The sequence below is a fragment of the Rutilus rutilus genome (genome assembly GCF_951802725.1).
Source record: "Rutilus rutilus genome assembly, chromosome: 17".
Taxonomy (NCBI): domain Eukaryota; kingdom Metazoa; phylum Chordata; class Actinopteri; order Cypriniformes; family Leuciscidae; genus Rutilus; species Rutilus rutilus.
This window is the reverse complement of record NC_140230.1, coordinates 16309582-16328472: the sequence shown is the minus strand read 5'-3', so window position 1 is coordinate 16328472 and position 18891 is coordinate 16309582. Positions and strand designations below refer to the sequence as shown.

The following is an 18891-nucleotide window of genomic DNA, read 5'->3' as shown; positions in this document are numbered from 1 at the left end:
ATTAACTCGCTCACATAAGACCACTACTGAAGGAAAGATGAGATATTAATCTTCTGCATCGGAGCATTCATATTTCGTTCGTCTCTTACTGACTAGGCACTGACTGACGTCATTCATTAAATGACTCCCTGATTGGATGAAACCTTCTTAACAGTCAGATCGCCTGTCAATCAAACTTCGGCGAAACTCTAAAACAAAATATTACAACTTTAAAATTAAACATTAGCCTACATATGACAAATTACAAATATTATTTATGTTAGTTAAATCAGCCCAAATGTTTACAACTACGTTCTTTTGTGTTGGTCAAGAGACTCCTAGTGGTGAATAGTAGCCTACATGATTTCTTCATAAGTAGGCTATAGGCTATCTGTGGATATTTTGACAAGAAACAATGGCAAACACAAATTTTAACATGATCATTTGTGTAAATCAATATTTACTATTTGGAATAAAAAGCTATACATAAGCAAGGTAAAATCACTTAATTGCTAATAAAATACAATTGAAGATCAGTGGGGAAAAATAATAAAGAACGAATAAGTGTGTGGAATGTGCTAGAAACCCCCTTGCAGCAGACGCAGACGAGACGTTCTGCAGACGAACGAGTGATGTGGCAAACGCAGACGAGACGTTCTGCAGACGCAGACGTGGTCACGTTCGGCAGACGCCACGTGCTGACAGACAGGACAGACCAGGTTACTTTTCGGTTACGTTTGATATTAAACATAATATATAAATTGTCTCTGGTCAATTGTAAGACGTGACAGGGCTGTAGCAACGTTGCTACGCGACATTCAGCAACTGAGAGACGACATTTTGACAAATATTTTTTTTATGCTGGATAGGTCTATAGATATCCCCCATGTAGCATGTTATGTTTTGTGGTTAATTTTTAATTAGTCAGACGTTATATAATTATATACTTTTTAAATATTGTTTTTATACAATTATTGTGCACTCGTGATTTTCCTAGACTAAATTTTACTGCTGAATTATCCACTAATCTAGTTTATAATAGCATTTATGTCAGATTATGATCATATATATATATTTGTTTTTCTTTATAATGAAGTTGTCTGTATTAAGTAGATTGTGTTTAACACACAAAATAGTGATTATCAGTTCAACACAGAGCACAAAAAACGTGGACGTAGCTGTTCTAGTTCTATTGCACGCATAATCTCGCTGCAATACGTTTTTATCAAGTAGAATAATACAGCATAATCATGCACATAGCTATGACTTTTTGCTATTTATTTCAGAGGGAAAAAAATCAGCTGTGCAACTGTGGCTTTACATAAAGTCAGCTCGAGAATTTATCTGAATACATACATAGATCCGCCTGCTGAACCAACCTATATCGTAATGGTCCAGTGGTAGAACTTTCGCCAAGCGTGTTAGAGGTTCTGGGTTCGATTCCGTACTCGTATATATATATTTTTTTTTCTTGTATAACGTTAGTTTTTTTTCCCCCATTAAAACCGATTATGTTCATCAGTGGTTGTATATCAAGCAGGGACACATTTGTGTGCATTATGTTAGAGTATCCACAACGGATTGAAGCGCGCGTCCAAATGAAGACAGTGCGGCGTGTGCGCGAGCCACACGAGAAAACACTGTATCCCTGCCACTGATCGCAGCTACAACGAGCACTTTGATCACTTGATAAAAAACACATTTCAGCGCTAGATCGTCTCTTATTTAAAAAAAAAAAAAAAAACGAACGAACGAAATGAATGCTCTGCCAGTTAACTGGAGATGTTTTATTTATTTGTAGAATTGTTACATTAGTGCCGCGAGATGTTTTAAAAAGTGGTGGGGACAAAAACAAACAAAAAAAACAACAACAAAAACAGCAGGATTGCAAGGCCCCCTAGTGGCGCGAGGCCCTGTGTGGTTGCACAGTTCGCACAGTCTATGCGACGGCTCTGGCTGTCATATTCAGAATTTTTGGGTGAGTTGCATAAAGCTAGCAGTCCTCCAACATTCTCCCTTAAAGCATTTATGAAGCCTGGTACACCCCGACTATAAAGGAGCCGATTCTCTCCAACTTTTCCTGCTGCCTTCATCACATCCTCCATGCACTTTATCACAGGCTCCCAGAGGATGCAACGTTGAGTTTGCCTCTCCAATACAGTGACTCTTCCACTAAGAACACTCAGAAGGTTCACAGCTTCCCTGACTATTTGCTGAAAATCAGCTGTGACCTCTAGATGCTGCTTCACCTCTTCAATCTCCCTATGAATTTTATCCAGCACCTTCTCAGTCTCTTTAATCTCATTCTGAATGGTAGAGATCCTGGATTGGTAATTAGACACCTTTATGCTGTTGTCATTCACTTGGGACTCATTTTTTTTTAGCTCATCTTCAGCATCGCGTATAGCCTTTGAGGCATCCTCACATACACTTGCTCCCGTAGCCATCATTATTGGACCTAAAGGAAAGCAAGAAATCATATCAGCCACCAATACTGGTTAGTTGTACTCATTAGATTGATGATGATATAAAGAGTAGTGAATCAGAGAGGATTTCTCACCAGCAATCCATCCCAAAACTGGTATTGCAGTCACTACTGCCCCTGCAATTGCTACACCTTCACCTGTGTTCTTCCTATCCGTCTCTCTTTTTATTTCATCTTTTCTTAATGCTAAATTTTTTTTAGCTTGCTCCAAAGCTGCTTTAGAATTCTTTAATGATTCTTCGGCAGATTTCTTCTCGATGTGTAATTTATCCATGGCCATGCGTTTTTCTTTGTTCCGTTGCTCAACATTTTCTTTTTCTTCAGTAAGTTGCTCCATGCGTTCATCCAAACATCCCAGTTTTCCTTTAATCACTGTCTCTGATTTTTTCAGGCATTGCTCAGCGTGCTCAATGTGTTTCCTGATTTGTTTGTAATTGGAGCATGTGCCAGTGTTGGGATCTACATGTGCATCCAAGAGGGACTTGCAGATGTTGCAGATAGAGACAATTCCCTCATTTAGAGGCCCAGAAGCTGCCTCCATGTCCTGCAAATCCATTACACTGCGAGTTCGAAGATATGGAAAGAGAAAAATATTTTGACACATTGAATGGCATTTACAATGGAAATATTTGTCATTTTTAATTTACAAAATCATATCAATAATTAATCATTCACTTGCAGCAACACTTTGTGAAGAGATTAGATTAAAAAAAGCTTACCGTCTCATTTCGACTGTCATACTGAAACACAAAATGATGTTTTATTAACAAAGTTCGGGAGGAGCAGGTTCAGATAATTAACCAAATTATGCACAGCTGGAGATTAATCAGTAATCAACTCAATGACAGGGTATAAATTCACAGCAGACCTATCTCTGTTCATTGAAAGTTTGTCAGCATCCCTCCTCCACCCCATCTCCTCACTTCCAGTTCCATCTACACTTACCAACTGGGGGGAGTACTCTGGGTTCGGGCCTAACTCCGAGCTCGGAGCCCTCTCCCCGGACAGCACGCCAAATACGCATAAACTTATTGTACTATTATATGTAGATGTGAACTCGTGAAATGAAAGAAACTTAAATGTATCAAATATCTGTGGTCTACACTGAGCCAATTAGTGAAAGGATTAAATAACAATATCACACAAGCATGCTGTTGTTCTCAGGCACATAATGATAATCTTCTGTCACAAATGATGTATTCCTTGTGCTTTTGTTTTGTGATCTTTTCGTTAGTTCTGTCTTGTGCTTTGTGTTCCTGTTTCCTGGTTCCCTTGCCTGATCATTCTCACATGTTTGTTGTTACCCTTATTATTAGGGGCCAAGCACTGAAAGTGCGTTGGCAACTCTTGAAATCGTTGGCGTTCTTATTATTATTCTTCCGTCATGGAAGTCAATAGTTAAGCCAAAGTTATGAAATTTGGCACACTGATAGAGGACGATCTGAACTGTCACCATAGCAAATTTGGAGTCTCAGTCCCTCTAGAGCCATCTGTCCAAAGTTTCACTCATGTTTATGCTAATAACTTTTGAACTGTAAGGGCTAGAAACAAAATTCTTGTTTCCTCTAATTCCTTGGCTCAAGACAATTCAGTCTTGCACCCTTTGATGTCTTTTCCGTCATGAAAATTGGTCCGCCATTTTGAATTCTCTGAAAACCTACTTTTTCTCCTCCTAGGCCGTTGCTCCGATTTTAATGACAATTGAACCAGATCATCTTCAGACCATGCCGACAAAAAGTTATGGAATTCATGTTGATTCGTCAAACGTTCACGAATACCGTGCAAACTAATTTTACGTAGTTCTTGCAAAAGCAGACGTAAGGCTGTATCTTCGGAATGCTTTATCGTATTCAGACCAAACTTGGTACATGTCATCACAAGCATGACCTGAGGCCAGGGGCGGACTGGCCATCTGTGTGATCTGGAGAATCACAGAACGGCCGGTACTCCAGGACGGCCGGCGGGCCGGCCCACCACCCGCCACGCACGCAGTTATCACCTGTTTTTCCCCCCACTAATCTGTTTCACACTCCAGTACTGTAGGTGGCAGCAATGCACCTTTAAGTTGGATGCCAGCTGCACTGGCCGTGGCCGCCAAGTAAGGAAAAGCAAAGACGTTAGATAGAAGCATAGAAACAAACAAACAATATGCATAACGCGGCCGCGGGTAAAAAACGGAAAGAAAAGGGTGTGGCTGAGAAGGCGAGAGAAAAAAAATCGCGGAATTTAGATACTGAAGCCGCTAAATGTCGCAAACTAACTGAAATATTTAGCAGCACAGCCAGCAGCAGCACCTCGCAGTTAAATATTTGCAGCAGTGAAGAAGTGAGCCAGACAGCAACATGCCACCAGTGATGATGAGGGACAGAAAGATGAACAGACAGATCCAGGGCAAGTAAGTATGGAACATGAGAGGAGAAAGTGAGTTGAATGATGTTAGGAAGTGATATTCAGGTTGCTACATTTTTAATGATTACAGTAGTTAAAACAGCAAAACTTCAACATTTTAGCTGTAAAATGCCACATGCAGTAGCTAATATTAAGAAATATGTTGTGCTTTTACTTTTAAAAATGTTGGTAACGTTACAGTTAATGCTTACAAACTTTGAAGATTTTGAATACAGAAGTTACATTTGTAATGGTGTATTTTCATTTAGATGTATTATTATTTGTGCAGTAAGATTAATTACAGCATAAATTAATTAATAAGTAATAAATTAATTTTAAGACAGCATGGAATAGATTGTATAATATGCTGTTATAACAGCATATTATATAATCTATTCCATGCTATCTTGGAATAAAACCTTTTTTTTTTTTAAATCCATTCCATCATTTGTTTATTCAGGTTGAGCTTAGATCAAGTCCATTTATATGTGAGTATTCAAGTTAATCTAGAATAATGTGCTTTTAACACAACATCTAGTCAACATCAGTGCTATTGCTATAATTTGGATGGTATAGTATCATGAGCCACAATTAAAGTCTTGTTACACTCATGCCAGGCGTTATTGTTGTTGTTTTTGTTGTTGTCGAGTTTCCGCGCGCCGATTGCTTTGGGCTGGGCCTAGTCAAAGTCCAGGGCCGTTTTTTAGTCCCAGTCCGTCCCTGCCTGAGGCTACATGCTGCGTTTCGGCGCAGTGGCACCCTCTGGTCCGGAGATATACGAAAAATAGCTATTTTAGCTTATAACATTTGAACGGTTTGTCCAAAAATCATAGAAATGGTCTCGTTAGATTCAGGATGTCATGCCGAGTCAACTGATTCCATATCGACCATTTTAGGCGTCGGCCATTTTGAATTTTGTACCAAAATGCTGTATTTTATGAACGCATGAATGTATCGTTACAAAACTCGGTATGAGTCATCAGTACGATGCACTGAAGGAGCCAGAGAAGTTTTGAACCAGCGCCACCTAGTGGTAAAATACATTTTTCAAATGCTTATAACTCTGGGTGTGGTTGACTTATTTTTACTTATTCTCATCTCCTTAGGTTCCTGAATTTTTTATACACAGATTTCTTATGTGTTTAAATACATATAAATGTTTATAACTCCAAAGCGAAATGAGATATTTTCACCAAATTTGACACACAAATGTATGGGCTCACTCTGAGAACACATGAACAAAATAATGGGATTGTGCCTCTTGTTGGCGCTATAATAGAACAAAACATGAAATTGCCATTGACTTCAATACAGTATTGTGATATAAAATGCTATACTTTATGAATGCATTAGCGCATCGTTACGAAACTCGGTATGAGTCATTGGCACCATGCCTTGAAGGTACTAAAATTTTGGGGCAGCGCCACCATGTGGTAAAAAAGTTATAACAAAATTTCCAAAAATACTAATAACTTTTGAATAAATGTGCCTATTGTAATGACACTGGTCTTAAAGCTGCAGTAGGGAGTTTTTAGAAAACCTTGACTTAGCCTGAAAATTTGAACAAGCACAACTTACAGGTCACTCCCCCTTGTTCTCTGCTGCGCTACAGCCCTCCCTCCACAGCTCCTCCCCTACAACGGAGCCTGCCATGAACGTGCAGGCTAGTAAGCAGGGCCACCGATGACGGCGGATAAACAGTTATGGCACATTCACTGGTAGGGACGAAACATCAACAATATGCTTTACATTGACAATGGCCTGCCCATACTTTGACTACAAACTTGGTCCTCAAATCATTACGTATTTTGCAATATATGTAATGTAACTTTATAACGCTGCACTCTTTCTATAAGTTATAAATAGCTAGTAAGATAATATAACGGTAACTAACGTTACAGTAAGTAATTATTCTAGCAATATGTAATGCTAAATAAGGTTTGCTAGTACATTATTTCAGCAACATGACAAGCCAGTGAATTAGCAGGTTTCAATTGTTGCTTTGCACAGTGCGTGACATTTTATCTGTATGTTATGCAGCTAGAGTTTTGACACTGAGTCAATGGGCTCCGACGGGCTTGTTTATCGTCATCTGTCTTTTTCCGTTTACCTGTCTTTGTTATGAGCAGGTGCCACTCGAGAAATTGGCAGTTTTGGTTGTTTGTCTGCCATTAGCACAGCTGCGGCACACCGGCAATCTTAATTTTGAACGACGGTATGCGCTGTGCAAGAGAGGGGTGTTATCAGCGTGTACACGAGCTTGATTGACACTGCTAAGACATTCCTCTTGGCTCTGATTGGTTGTTTCTCACCGGGAGTAGTGTATTTCTGCAAATGGCAATAGGACCACTGGGAGGTGCCAGAGGAGCTTAATTTTTTTCACAGATTATCTGTCTCATATTCTACTGTCAGGACATAATGACAGTTTTAACAAAAATGTAAAAAATACATTTTTACACAAGTTACCTACTGCAGCTTTAATAGATTTCTTGGGTTATGCCAAAAACAATGATACCAATTTTGCCATAGTCAGCCAAACTTCCTGTCCGCAATCTTTTTTTTCTTTTAAAACATACTTTTTCAAACTTCTCCTAGACCGTTTGTCCGATTTTCACCAAAATCGAATCGTATCATCTCCAGACCGTGCCGGATTCAGATCGTGTCGATAGACGAAATCGTTTTTGTATACCGCAGCAGCAAAGTTGAGGCATGATGCCAAAATGACTATTCAGGCTTTATCTCTGCAATGCCTTGACATATTGACCAAACTTTGTATTATTGTCACCTCACTGTGACCACACCACATACATTTCGTAATTGTGCCACCTATTGGTTGAAAGTGATAATCCATTAAATCATATTTTGGTAACGCTTTAGATTACAGCACGGAAAGTACTATGTAATTAAGACAAATTTACAGCGTAACTTTCTGTAATTATAGTGTACCTATAAAGTACTTACATGTAAGTATAAGGGAACAATATGTAAAGTTTAGGGGAAAAAAGGGTAACAACCAGGAGATTTAAAAAATCATTATACTGTAAGTATTATAGAACTAAGGGGTGCTTATTCTACTATTATGATCCAACAATCTTACATTTGGGAACAATTTAGCGAGAACATACACTGGGTACCTTTTTGTAATAATGGTGTACCAATACATACTGTATAGGCTTTTTAAAATTACAGGGTACATATCTATGCATTTATACAGTTGTTTTTTTTATACCAAAAAGATGTTTAAGTTTGGGCTTACATGTTTCAAGGCAAGTAAAGCTAAAACTATTAAAGGGGTGGTATAATGCCCTTTTTACAAGATGTCAAATAATTATTTGATGTCCCCAGTGTATATATGAAGTTTTAACTCAAAATACCACACAAATATTTTTATATAGCATGTTAAAATTGTCACTTTTTGAGGGTCAGCAAAAATGCTTTAAATGATCAATGATAATCTTATATCACTGACTCAGAAACCTTTATTTGAAAAACAACTTATTACAGTTGGTCTGAAGTGATAGTCTACAATTTAAAAAGTATAAAATATTGTAATTTTTCTTACAAACACTTATCGTTTTACTTCAGAAGACATTGATCCATCCATTGGTCGTATGGATTACTGCAGTATGCGCTGTTTGATGCTCCAACTTTTAGGAACACATGAGCTTGCATTATATGTATTCCCAGAGATGTTTTTTTCCCCTAAAACCCTTCATTCGTGTTAATCTGAAGAAGGAAAGTCATATACATCTTAGAGTATGCCATGCTGATATTGATCCTCATTTTAGTTCTCCTTTTGTCCCAAAGTCTGCTTGCCATGGTCCATAATGTTTGAACGAAACAACAACAGTGTGCCGCTAGACGTTACCCACTACGCAGTTGTCCACGTCTGTCGTCATGGTTACTATGGCAGTACAAGCGGAATCCAGGGATAAAGCAGATATTATGTTAATTGACAGGCTACAAGTAAACAGGGACGGGCACATTTTAAAATAGTGAATTTCTCTGAATTTACAAATTCTTGGAAACATTTAGGATAATGGAAGTACACAATTGAAAGAAATATATAACACTGTGCAAGTGGTTTTTGGATATTTTGATACAAAATTCTCACATATTGTACCTTTAAATGTGAGTACGTAAATTGACTTTAACTCAAGTACATTATTAATGAAAAAACTGTTCATTTACTTTGTTATGGTGGGCGACGTTCCTCTCGTTACTTTATTTTGATGCAATACATGTTAAGAAATGTGTGTTTCCCTATCGATACGGTTCACTTCGTACTGCGTTGCTAGACTCAATGGGAAAACTCCTTTTCGCTGATTTAAGTTTTAATGCCCGCTTATTTAGAGAGCTGGCCCCACCCATTTCGGTGGGCTCTGGCTTTCACACCATAGGTTCGTGCAGTTATGCTGCATGGGTATTGGTTTATTTCTCTCTGCGGGATGACCATTGGCTCATGCAGTTTCACTGCGTGATTTTATTAAAACTTAAAGCTACACTGTGTACTATTTTAACTTGATTTTTAGCAAAAAAACACTTTGTTCTTTCAAAATTATACATTCTCATTAATGTGTAATCACTTCAACCAACTAATTAAGTATTCTCGTAAGTGTATAATCTGCCATTTAGAATACATACGAGCAAGTCGCTCGAATGATGGAAGCCATGTTGCGCATCCATCTTGAAAATACATTAGCCAAAGAGGGACATACCTGGAAATTCAAGCTTCGCCTTTCGTATTTTTACACTCAGTGGCACCGTGATGAATGCGAGAGGGAGATTACTCGCGACTGCCGGCAGATTTGAAATAATAAGGCCACCGTAGGAGTTAAAACGCCCACGGAATGGGAGGGGCTAGAAAGTAATATTCAGTTGGTAGTCATATACAATTTCACGCTAGATGGGAGTAAATCCTACACAGTGTAGCTTTAAATCAGAGAAAAGGGAGTTCCCTTTCGAGAGGTCTCTCGTATTGCGCAAGGCTAGCTTACGCTATGGGAAAACTCCTTTTCTCAAGAATATTGAAGCAAAAATGCACAGTAGACACAGATGAGCGTCCAGCGCAGTCATTGGCTGTGCTGCGGCAACTGCACAAACCTATGGCGAGGCGGATCAGACACGTGAACCACTCAGGGCACTTCCCGCCCTAACACGTCAGAGCCCGCCAAAATGGGTGTGGCTTTAGCCTATAAATATCCCATACCTCGCCTAGGACAACCAGATATTATCTTCTTCAGCGAAATCACCACTTCGCTGATCTCCGGAATAGAAGAATCTTTGCTGTCGAAATGCCTTCAGCGGAACAAGCAGCTGCATCGCAGTTCTGAGGACGCCGGCTTCTTGTCGCCGCCTTTAGCCCTTTTGACGGACATGAAGGAGGCAGACAGGGCAGCTTTTGTTGACTCCCCTATCTCCACCACCGGTCTGTTCGACCCAAGCGTGCTGCACAAGCCCTGAAAAGTGAAGCCAAAACGTCTCGATCGCCCCCCGGTGACTGGTCCTAGTATAGGTCATAAGCCCCGCCTCCACGTGTTATTCAACGGGACGTGAGACCAACTAAACAATTAAATTACACTTCAAATATCTTTTTCCAAAGGTGGTTTCTTTCATTTGCTGTCGTTTTTATCACGCTGATGTAAATTCAAGTGTCTGTTTCAAAAATAAGTTGGTTTTTAGTTAGTTACGTGATGCGGTGTAACGTCATGATTGACAGCTGTGATTGACAGGTTCTCCGAGCGAAGTAGTCACTGAAGCACCAACGGACATTTTTTTCGGGATCTTCGGAGGACTGAGGAGATTGTATTTACTTTATTTTAACAAGCCTCTTGTCGTACTGCAATACATTTTTTAAAAAGTGTGCAGAATGCACTCTCCCTGAGGCGAGTGAGGGCGGAGCGTTGATTTCGCGGCTTTACTTCCTGCTCACTACTGCGCAGGTCTGGTCCCGAAATCGCTACTGCGCAGATTCAAGTTCCAATATGTCAGCGCCATATCGGGACTCTGGCGGCTTCCGTTCTCATCAATGGAAGAGAGCGAAGGGGCGTCGTCCATCTTTTTTTACAGTCTATGGTTCGACCCAGCGGTCAAGAGTTTCGCGGAGCGTTATACCAAGGCACAGACTCATAGTCTGCAATAGATACAGTGTCAAAAAGAAGATAAGAGGATAAAAGGGGATAAAGACAGAGGTAAAGTGATGGAATGAATGAACAGTTTATCTAATTGCATAGTAGTAAGAATTTAATGGAAGTTATTTTTACCTTAAACTTTATGCTAGCAGTTGTTCTGAGTTCTCCAGAGGCCGCAGACAGTGTGATTTTGTAACAATCATGTCAGTTTTTTTAGACGCATTTAGGCCTACTATCACTTTTTTAACTAATGTTTTACTCTTTGTGCAGTTTTGGGGGGATTTTTTTTAGGTTTTTTTTGCCAAAATTAGTAATGATATTTATATACAGGTTTTATAAAATAGCAAGGTTTTATGTAAAATTCACATTAAAGAAGACATTTCTCAGTTTCATTCATGGTGAAAACATGAAACATGCCATAGTTTAGTGGAACTGCTACCATCAACTGGAAAACAAACACTTTTGCTGGTGCTCCATGAATAGTTTGTGCATGAATGACATTTGGACGATGACATCACTGTTTTATCCAGAGTGCTATATATAAATGAACTAAATTAATAACTTATTTACAACACAATTAAACCATCACTGAACTTACTTAAAGGGGACATATCATGCCAAATGCACTTTTTTAGCCCTTAAATGCATTTTGTTGTATATTTGGAGTGTTTAGAAGTACAGAAAATATGAAATTATTCTCTTCAGGTGCTTCGTTGATATCTTTATATTCTGTTTTGGTCATATTTTTCAACCTGTTCCGATTTTTCTGTTATCTATGACGTTTTTTGAACTATTACGTCACAGTATTTGCAGCGGAACTGCCAAATAAGGACATTGACTTCCGGCCCAACACTTCGAGCAATCCGCCATTTTTATTTCTCGCTGCAATTTTGTAGTCCAAGCTAAAGGATGCAGAAGTTACGAGAGGGTAAGTTAAAATGTTCGGTTGTTGGATGTAGTAACCCACACGCTTCATTACACCGTCTAATGTAGATAAACTGCCGCGCTTGTGACAAGGGCGCATGTTTAACTGAAAGAACGAGCAGAGAGAGAGACCCGGTCGCGCGCGCGCTCTCTCTCTCTCTCTTCAGAGCCAGGCGAAAGTGTAAACAAGACATCACCGTCTCCAAACTAGACGCTGTCTTGCTCTCTCTCCCTCGCACATATTAATCGAAATAAATCGACACGGTGGTAAAAGGTCGGAAGACCAAAGTTTCATGTGTAAATATAGTACACACCAGTGCTATACATCCATATGAATACGTTGTTCTACAGGTTCGTCGTCTTCATTTTCATCTCGCTCCGGCTCCGACTCTGGCTCGAACATGTAAGGCTGGCTGGACAAGTCTTCCGTTGTTGACATTTTGTTAATAAAGCGTGAATAAAAAGTTTCTGTGCCGCTAGATAATCGTATCTCTGCTATCAAACTACAAAAATGGCCGAACGGGGTGGAGTTGAACCTCTGCAACCTGGAGAGGGGGCGGGGTATGAAGTGTCTCAATTGTATTTAAAGAGACCGCACCAAAACGAGTTGCTCTCAGACGCACATCAGAAAAGGGGCCTGTGGAGCTATAATAATGAAGAATTCAGACCCAAGCATTGCAGTTCCGCTTTATATAGACTACAAATGTATGATTTATATGTAAAAAGGAACAATTTAAAAGCATGATATGTTTCCTTTAAGCTGGACTATGACACTATTTTATTCTAGAGCTGCTGTACAGGAGAAGGAAACTTTTTTGCGTTATTTTCCTGTTATCACTGTAAAACTGCCTTGAAATAATCTGTATTATAAAAAGCGCTATATAAATAAAGGTGACTTGACTTGAATGCTAGATGTAATGCTCTTGTTATTTGTGTTTAGGCTGTAATATGTGTGTGTGTGTGTGTATATATATATATATATATATATATGCTAAATAATCATGAACACAATGACGGGGTGAAATGGGCTGTGATGCATGGGGCACCAGGTAAAATCTTGCCTAGGGCAGCAAATTGGTTGGGGCCGGCCCTGCATAATAATATTTACCAAGAAGAGCTCACAGAAAGTACCAATCGCACTGAGACATTTAAAATGATACCATAAATAGAAATACCAAGCATGAAAAGGAAAAAAAATAGACTCACAAGATACATCATATATATAGACATTCTTAGTGAACTTTTGGTGACTTGACTCAGGGGGAGAGGAAGGGAGGAGGGAGAGGGGGATGCAGAAAAGTTTGGACAAGACAATGTCCTGCTCTTTCTTTGCGATCTTCTGTCCAGGGTGCGTTTTATTGCTTTATTGCAGGGTGAGTTTTATCTCAGCTTTTGTTTTAACAGGAAAATCAGTTCCTACAATCACATGAGTCATAATAAATGCAATTTCAACTATTTCTGAAGTGCTTATTTTATAAAGAACACTACTTTCTCGCATAACGCATTAAAGCAGCTCCTGCACGAGAGAAAAATTGATTTGAGCCATCGATATCAACCAATTCAGCACCACCGCCACGGACAGCACCGGGTAACGACGCACGTAAGAAGGTATATCTTAAGCAGCTTTCTAAGGTATAGTTCGGGGAACACAAAGTAGTAATGGTATAACCTACCTTTAGTTAAGTTATACCTTAAGAGTCTTCGTATAGCGCGCTAAGAGACAACGTTATCGGGAAACCCAGCCCTGGTCATATTGGTTTGTTATTTCTCTGTATTTTTTATTTTTCTTTACTTTTCATTTTATGTCAATGCAAAAATTTCACACTTAATTTAAATGCAGTGCTGTTTCTTTTCTTGCTATAAAAAAATAACAACAACAACAGAAAAAGGAAAATAAAAGATGTTAGATTAGCTTACTCCTCATTTCAAAAAGTGCAGCAACATTCATGCACAAAACAAGCAACAGAATCTGACTGGTTATAAGCTCGGGCAAGAAAAATATGAAGGAGTTCCGTTCAGAAAACGAATGCATTAAAATGTATGCATTAAAATGTAGTTGTTATTATTTGTTATTAGATGGAAGGTTTTAAAACTTTCAATAGAGCAAATGCGCATTTCCAAATTAGTTTTGATCTTTTGTTAAAAAAAGATTATCTTAAAATATTTGAATCTGATTATTTTGATATAATGATTATCTGATTATAACAAATTTTGAAATAACAGCCGCTTTTGTTTAAAGCTGCACTTCAACTGAACTGCTCTCATTATAAAAAGACAAAATAACCATATAGTTGTCTTACCCTGAAGAAATGGCAGATGCTTCAAGTTCAGGTCCGTTAACGGTCTGAAGGAATGGATGAAGCCGGTGATGCTTTTATAGGCGACATGGAGAAATCCCCAAGTTTCCCCGAAATGCTTTGCTACTTTTGCTTTCACTAAAGGATGTATTTGGCAGGTGAATAATTAATGCCCATATCGAGCGAATATCGCATTTATTTCAAAACACGTGACTTATAGCTAAGTCAAGGAAGGTGGTCCCTCCCTAATTCTCTCTTGAAACCAGGGGATTTCTGCATGTTGGTTATAAAAGTAGTAGCCTATCTAAGATACAAACACTCCATCCTCACGAATGACGAAGCATATTTGAAAAGAAGAAACTGCAACATTAAGCCTGCATCACTTTCAGGTTGGCAGGCTGTTTTAAAATTGATGTTTTAATGTTTTAAAATAAGAGCTGCATGGCCATTTTTTTTCTTTTTTTTCTACTTATTAGAAATTAGGTCTTTTTGTATGCATCTGAAGTATAATAATGTGACCAAAACGCTACAGTGAAATGGTTTCATATGAGGTAGACAATGCATATGGGACATTGCAAGCAAGAATTGAGTAACAAATGCATTTAAAAGTAACTGTCATTTCAATAAAGTCAAACAAATTAAATTGTAAAAATAGGTTTTTAAAAAGAGTAAACGCTTTATTTTTTTGTGCTTTTTGCAAAGATTTATACTGTTAACATATGCATCTAAATAAAACAATGACTTGAAATGTGACCTTCAAAGAAAGAAAAAAAACATATTCAAAGTAACACCACTGTCAAAGACACTGCGTATAAATAAAAAGGATAGGCAGAAGTAGGCTATCAATATGGCAAGCCGTTTTAGCATTAAATACCCCTGGCAGTACTAGTCGTAATTTAGTTTTGACTAAGCGGCAACCTCCCCGTCTCTCTCTTGAAACCAACACGGAAGTGAGTTAAACTGCAATTCGTTGACTGGCCGCTTGAGGCTGGTGTCAAAAGTGAGTCAAATCATCATCTCCCCCATGTTAAAATGCCAAATTTTACAGCAGAAAAAAACGTGTTTACAGCCTGGTGTCTGTATGTTTTTTTGGTCTATACAGCTAATTTTGCCCTTCATGACAACTGTGAGGGGGGTGAATTTTTTTATAACTCATCCGTTTAGTTGATTCATATTTAAAGTTCTGCATAATTAAGGGTGTGTCCACTTTTGAGTGACAGGTGGATTCCCGCTGATGTCAATGCTAGCCGTTTGTCTGCTGTTTGCCGCGTCACTTCACCTCAGCAAATTTTAGCTGCTGAACTTGCCATCTCTGCAGTGTTTGTGCTTTTTTCGGGATTATTTCATACAATTTAATACACCCATTACTTAGCCCACGGCTTTGGATTCCGTCGTTATCGTCGAGTATCGTTCGAGAGAACAACCAGCGCTGTATTTCAGTTGTTTTCCTCTGTGAACATGCACTAATGGATGTCTGACAATTTTGTTGCTTTTTGGAGTTTTCAGATTTAAAAACTTCAATAGATATAAAGGCTTGTTCGTTCTGCTCTCACGGAACAGATAGATTATAATATGCTTATGTACCGTCAGATGAAATCCTGCAGGTGTCGGCGCTTTCTCCGTCCATGCAATAAATCCTTGAATGAGCGCGGATTTCTATCGCATTTACTTGAACTTCATAGGTAATATATCTATGGTTTAACCCATTTGAGAGGCGGAAAAAATAAGCTCTCTACAAACTTGACGAGCGATGCCGCGCTGACGGACCATAGACTATAATAAAAGAGTGACTGACATGTAGGCCTGTCGCGATAGTCGATAAGTCAATTAATCGCACGATAAAAAAAAATGAGCTCGATAATTTTTCCGGCCGCGATAATTCCATTTGCATGCTTGTTTGTTTTCCTCGTCTCTCTCTCTCAGTCTCTACCAAAGAGACTGGATGACCACTCTAGGTTCTTTAGCGTATAGGAGGAGTGAACTCTCTTGTCAGTTGCATGGTCTTTGTGTGGGGAGGCGGCGCTGCGGCGCTTGTCAGTCACATGGTCTTTGTGTGGGAAAGCGCCGGCGGGACTGTTTGCGGCGACTGCCGGGAGAGAGAGAAGACGCTAGTTGTGAGTTGCGACAGCGAGCCCGATCACATGAAAATGCGTATCTATACCACGAATGTTATTTCTCGTGCCATTTATACGCCAAAAATAGTTTTTGCGTGCATATGATACGCTCTTTATGGCGTGTAATACGCACGCACTCTTCACCCCTAATCCTAACCAAGTATTTTCAGTGCGTAGCATATACACGCAATAAAGCGCGTCTCCGTCTTCCCGACAGTACACAATCACTTGACAAAGTAACAGGAGGACAAAGTAACAGGAGTAACAGTGCAAAATTGTGCGATATGGCTTGTTGAGGCTTTTTTTGGTTTTGTTTACAAAGGTCCTAACTGTCAGTTTTGCCTGTTATGGAATGTATCACTATTTATGCCGAATGTCTAAAGCCTAATGTTTAATATTTTTTTAAGTGCAATTTTGTTTACATCCATTTTATTTATTAACAGACATTTATTTTGTTAACAGACACTAAGAGTCCATTGCTTTTATTGTTTTTGGTTGTTTTGTTCATTTTTTTGGATATTTAAAATGTTTTCCATTTTCAATGTTTAATATTCTTTAGAAATAAAAGTTTATAGATCGTTGAAAAGGTGTACCTGCATTATTATGCCAATATTATCGTTTATCGCGATAATTTCTTGGACAATTTATCGTCCAGCAAAATTTGTTATCGTGACAGGCCTACTGACATGTAACTGTTATGCACATAAATCACTGTCACACACACTCTCAGAGTAATAGTTACTGCATAATACATTTTCAACTAGCAGAATAGTACAGAATCACGATACACAGTCTCACAAATGCTCTTCAGAAACCTACGGGTGACGTCACGGACACTACGTCCATATTTTTTTACAGTCTATGGTTTTGACTAGTAGAAATTGTAGGCTATCTATGGCAAGCCCTTTTAACATTTAAAAGTTAAGTTTGACTATCCGGAATTAACATTGTAGATATCAACGTCTTTCTGACTAGTCGTAATTACATTTTGGATAGTTGGAATTGTCATTCAAGATATCTGTAACGTAATTGTAACTAATCTAAACAACAGATAGAGATATCTGTAATTCCACCATGTTTATTCCAGGCTAAAAAAGAAAATACAAGAGAGCGAGAGTTAGGAAGTGAGTAAGGACCAAATGTCTACCGACTATAGTATAATTAAAATATAGACATTGTGAGGACCATTTTCTTGGTCCTCACTAGAGAAATTATTGTTTTATGATAAGTCTAGTTAGCTTTACAATTTGGAAAAGATTCGGTGCATTTCTAATTCAAAAAGTTGAACTGTAATAGTCTACATTTCATTGCACATAACGAAATATTTTTTGATTAAGTCTTATAGCTCACATTACAGAAAACAATTAAAAAAATTATTCAGACCTCAATTGATCTAAAAAGCCATAAATTGATTGATGATATATCATTACAATAAACATGCTCAGAAAATGCATGCGGCTCATCTATCTGACTATCCTATCTGGCTGATGGGCAGCGGGGTTAGATGGGCCGCAAATGCTTTGTAGATTTAGAAGACTTCTTTAGAGTCAACCTCATAGAGTCAGGTCCAAATGGGTTAAAATTAGGGGTGTAACGATTCATCAACTACATCGATGTATCGATTTATATTCCTACGATCCAACTGCATCGATCTGTGCTCGGCAAGTTGGCCTTCCGGACGACATATATCGATCTAATATCGTTTCAAAAGGTAATGAATCGATTGTATCGATACTAGGAAATAGCGCATTGGATTTAAGCACATTAGACTATATATGGATGTTTTTTCTTTGCACTTTTAATGATAAAGGCGTTAAACGTTACTCGATTCAGTCTGCCTATCTGTGACGTCGTCACCATGCGTGACGTGCCAGCACCAGCAGCGCGACAACAGTCAAGCAGCGCAAAGTCTCTCACCTCAGAAAAACGGACTTTCCTGTCCTCTCAGCCGCTATACTGTGCTCGTAGCGTGCACTCTTTAATTGCACGTGCAAATGCGGTGGAGCGCGCTGTATCACTTCACTAAAGTGCAAAAGACATACGAGAATGCAACGTCGTAAATTAGTAAGTTAAGAAATAAAAGTAAAATACCAATAAATTACGTCATGTGTGTTGCTATTTATCAGGAGCAGTTTCCATGTTTATTTACCAGTTCTTCTAAGTATTGTGTATGACCATGGTAGCCTAATTGTTGTTTGTTTCTATAACAAAATGCCACTTACTGGTTATTTAGTATATTTGTATATGACTGTGGTGGCTCATACCAAGATTGTATTAACAAAAACTAGTTTGGGACTGCTATTTAATAGCTTAACCTCGCAGCGCCTACTGTTTATCAGTATTTGTCATATTCTTACAATTTTTTTTTCTTTTTTTATGTTAAGTAAAGGGGGACAGAACTTGTGTGTCAACAATTTTTGTGTAAACAAATGTATTATAATAGGCTTATATAATTCCTAAAAAGGTGGGTCACGGCTTGATGACCATGGGGAAATGTGGGTCCCATGGCCAAACTATTCAAAACATCATTCAATGTTGTGATAATCGTAATTAATAATCACAATTACAATTTC

At 38.6% G+C, this 18891-nt stretch overlaps 1 protein-coding gene across 1 annotated transcript; it reads right to left on the bottom strand.

Annotated features, from left to right (window-relative positions):
* Positions 1-1669: 1669 nt before the first annotated feature.
* On the bottom strand, positions 1670-3018 carry LOC311275623 (uncharacterized protein). Its single transcript, XM_084384762.1, has 2 exons — positions 2540-3018; positions 1670-2437 (listed from the first exon to the last, which is right to left on the bottom strand). The coding sequence occupies exons 1-2, from the start codon at positions 3003-3005 to the stop codon at positions 1809-1811; spliced, it is 1095 nt and encodes a 364-aa protein (XP_084240888.1). The 5' UTR covers positions 3006-3018; the 3' UTR covers positions 1670-1808.
* Between the last annotated feature and the right edge of the window lie 15873 nt (positions 3019-18891).

Bases quoted from the DNA above. Each gene is read 5' to 3' on its own strand.
- LOC311275623 (XM_084384762.1), bottom strand. From the start codon at position 3,005: ATGGAGGCAGCTTCTGGGCCTCTAAATGAGGGAATTGTCTCTATCTGC. The intron at 2,438-2,539 runs GTGAGAAATCCT...GCTTTCCTTTAG, and splicing joins AGTTTTGGGATGGATTGCTG to GTCCAATAATGATGGCTACG.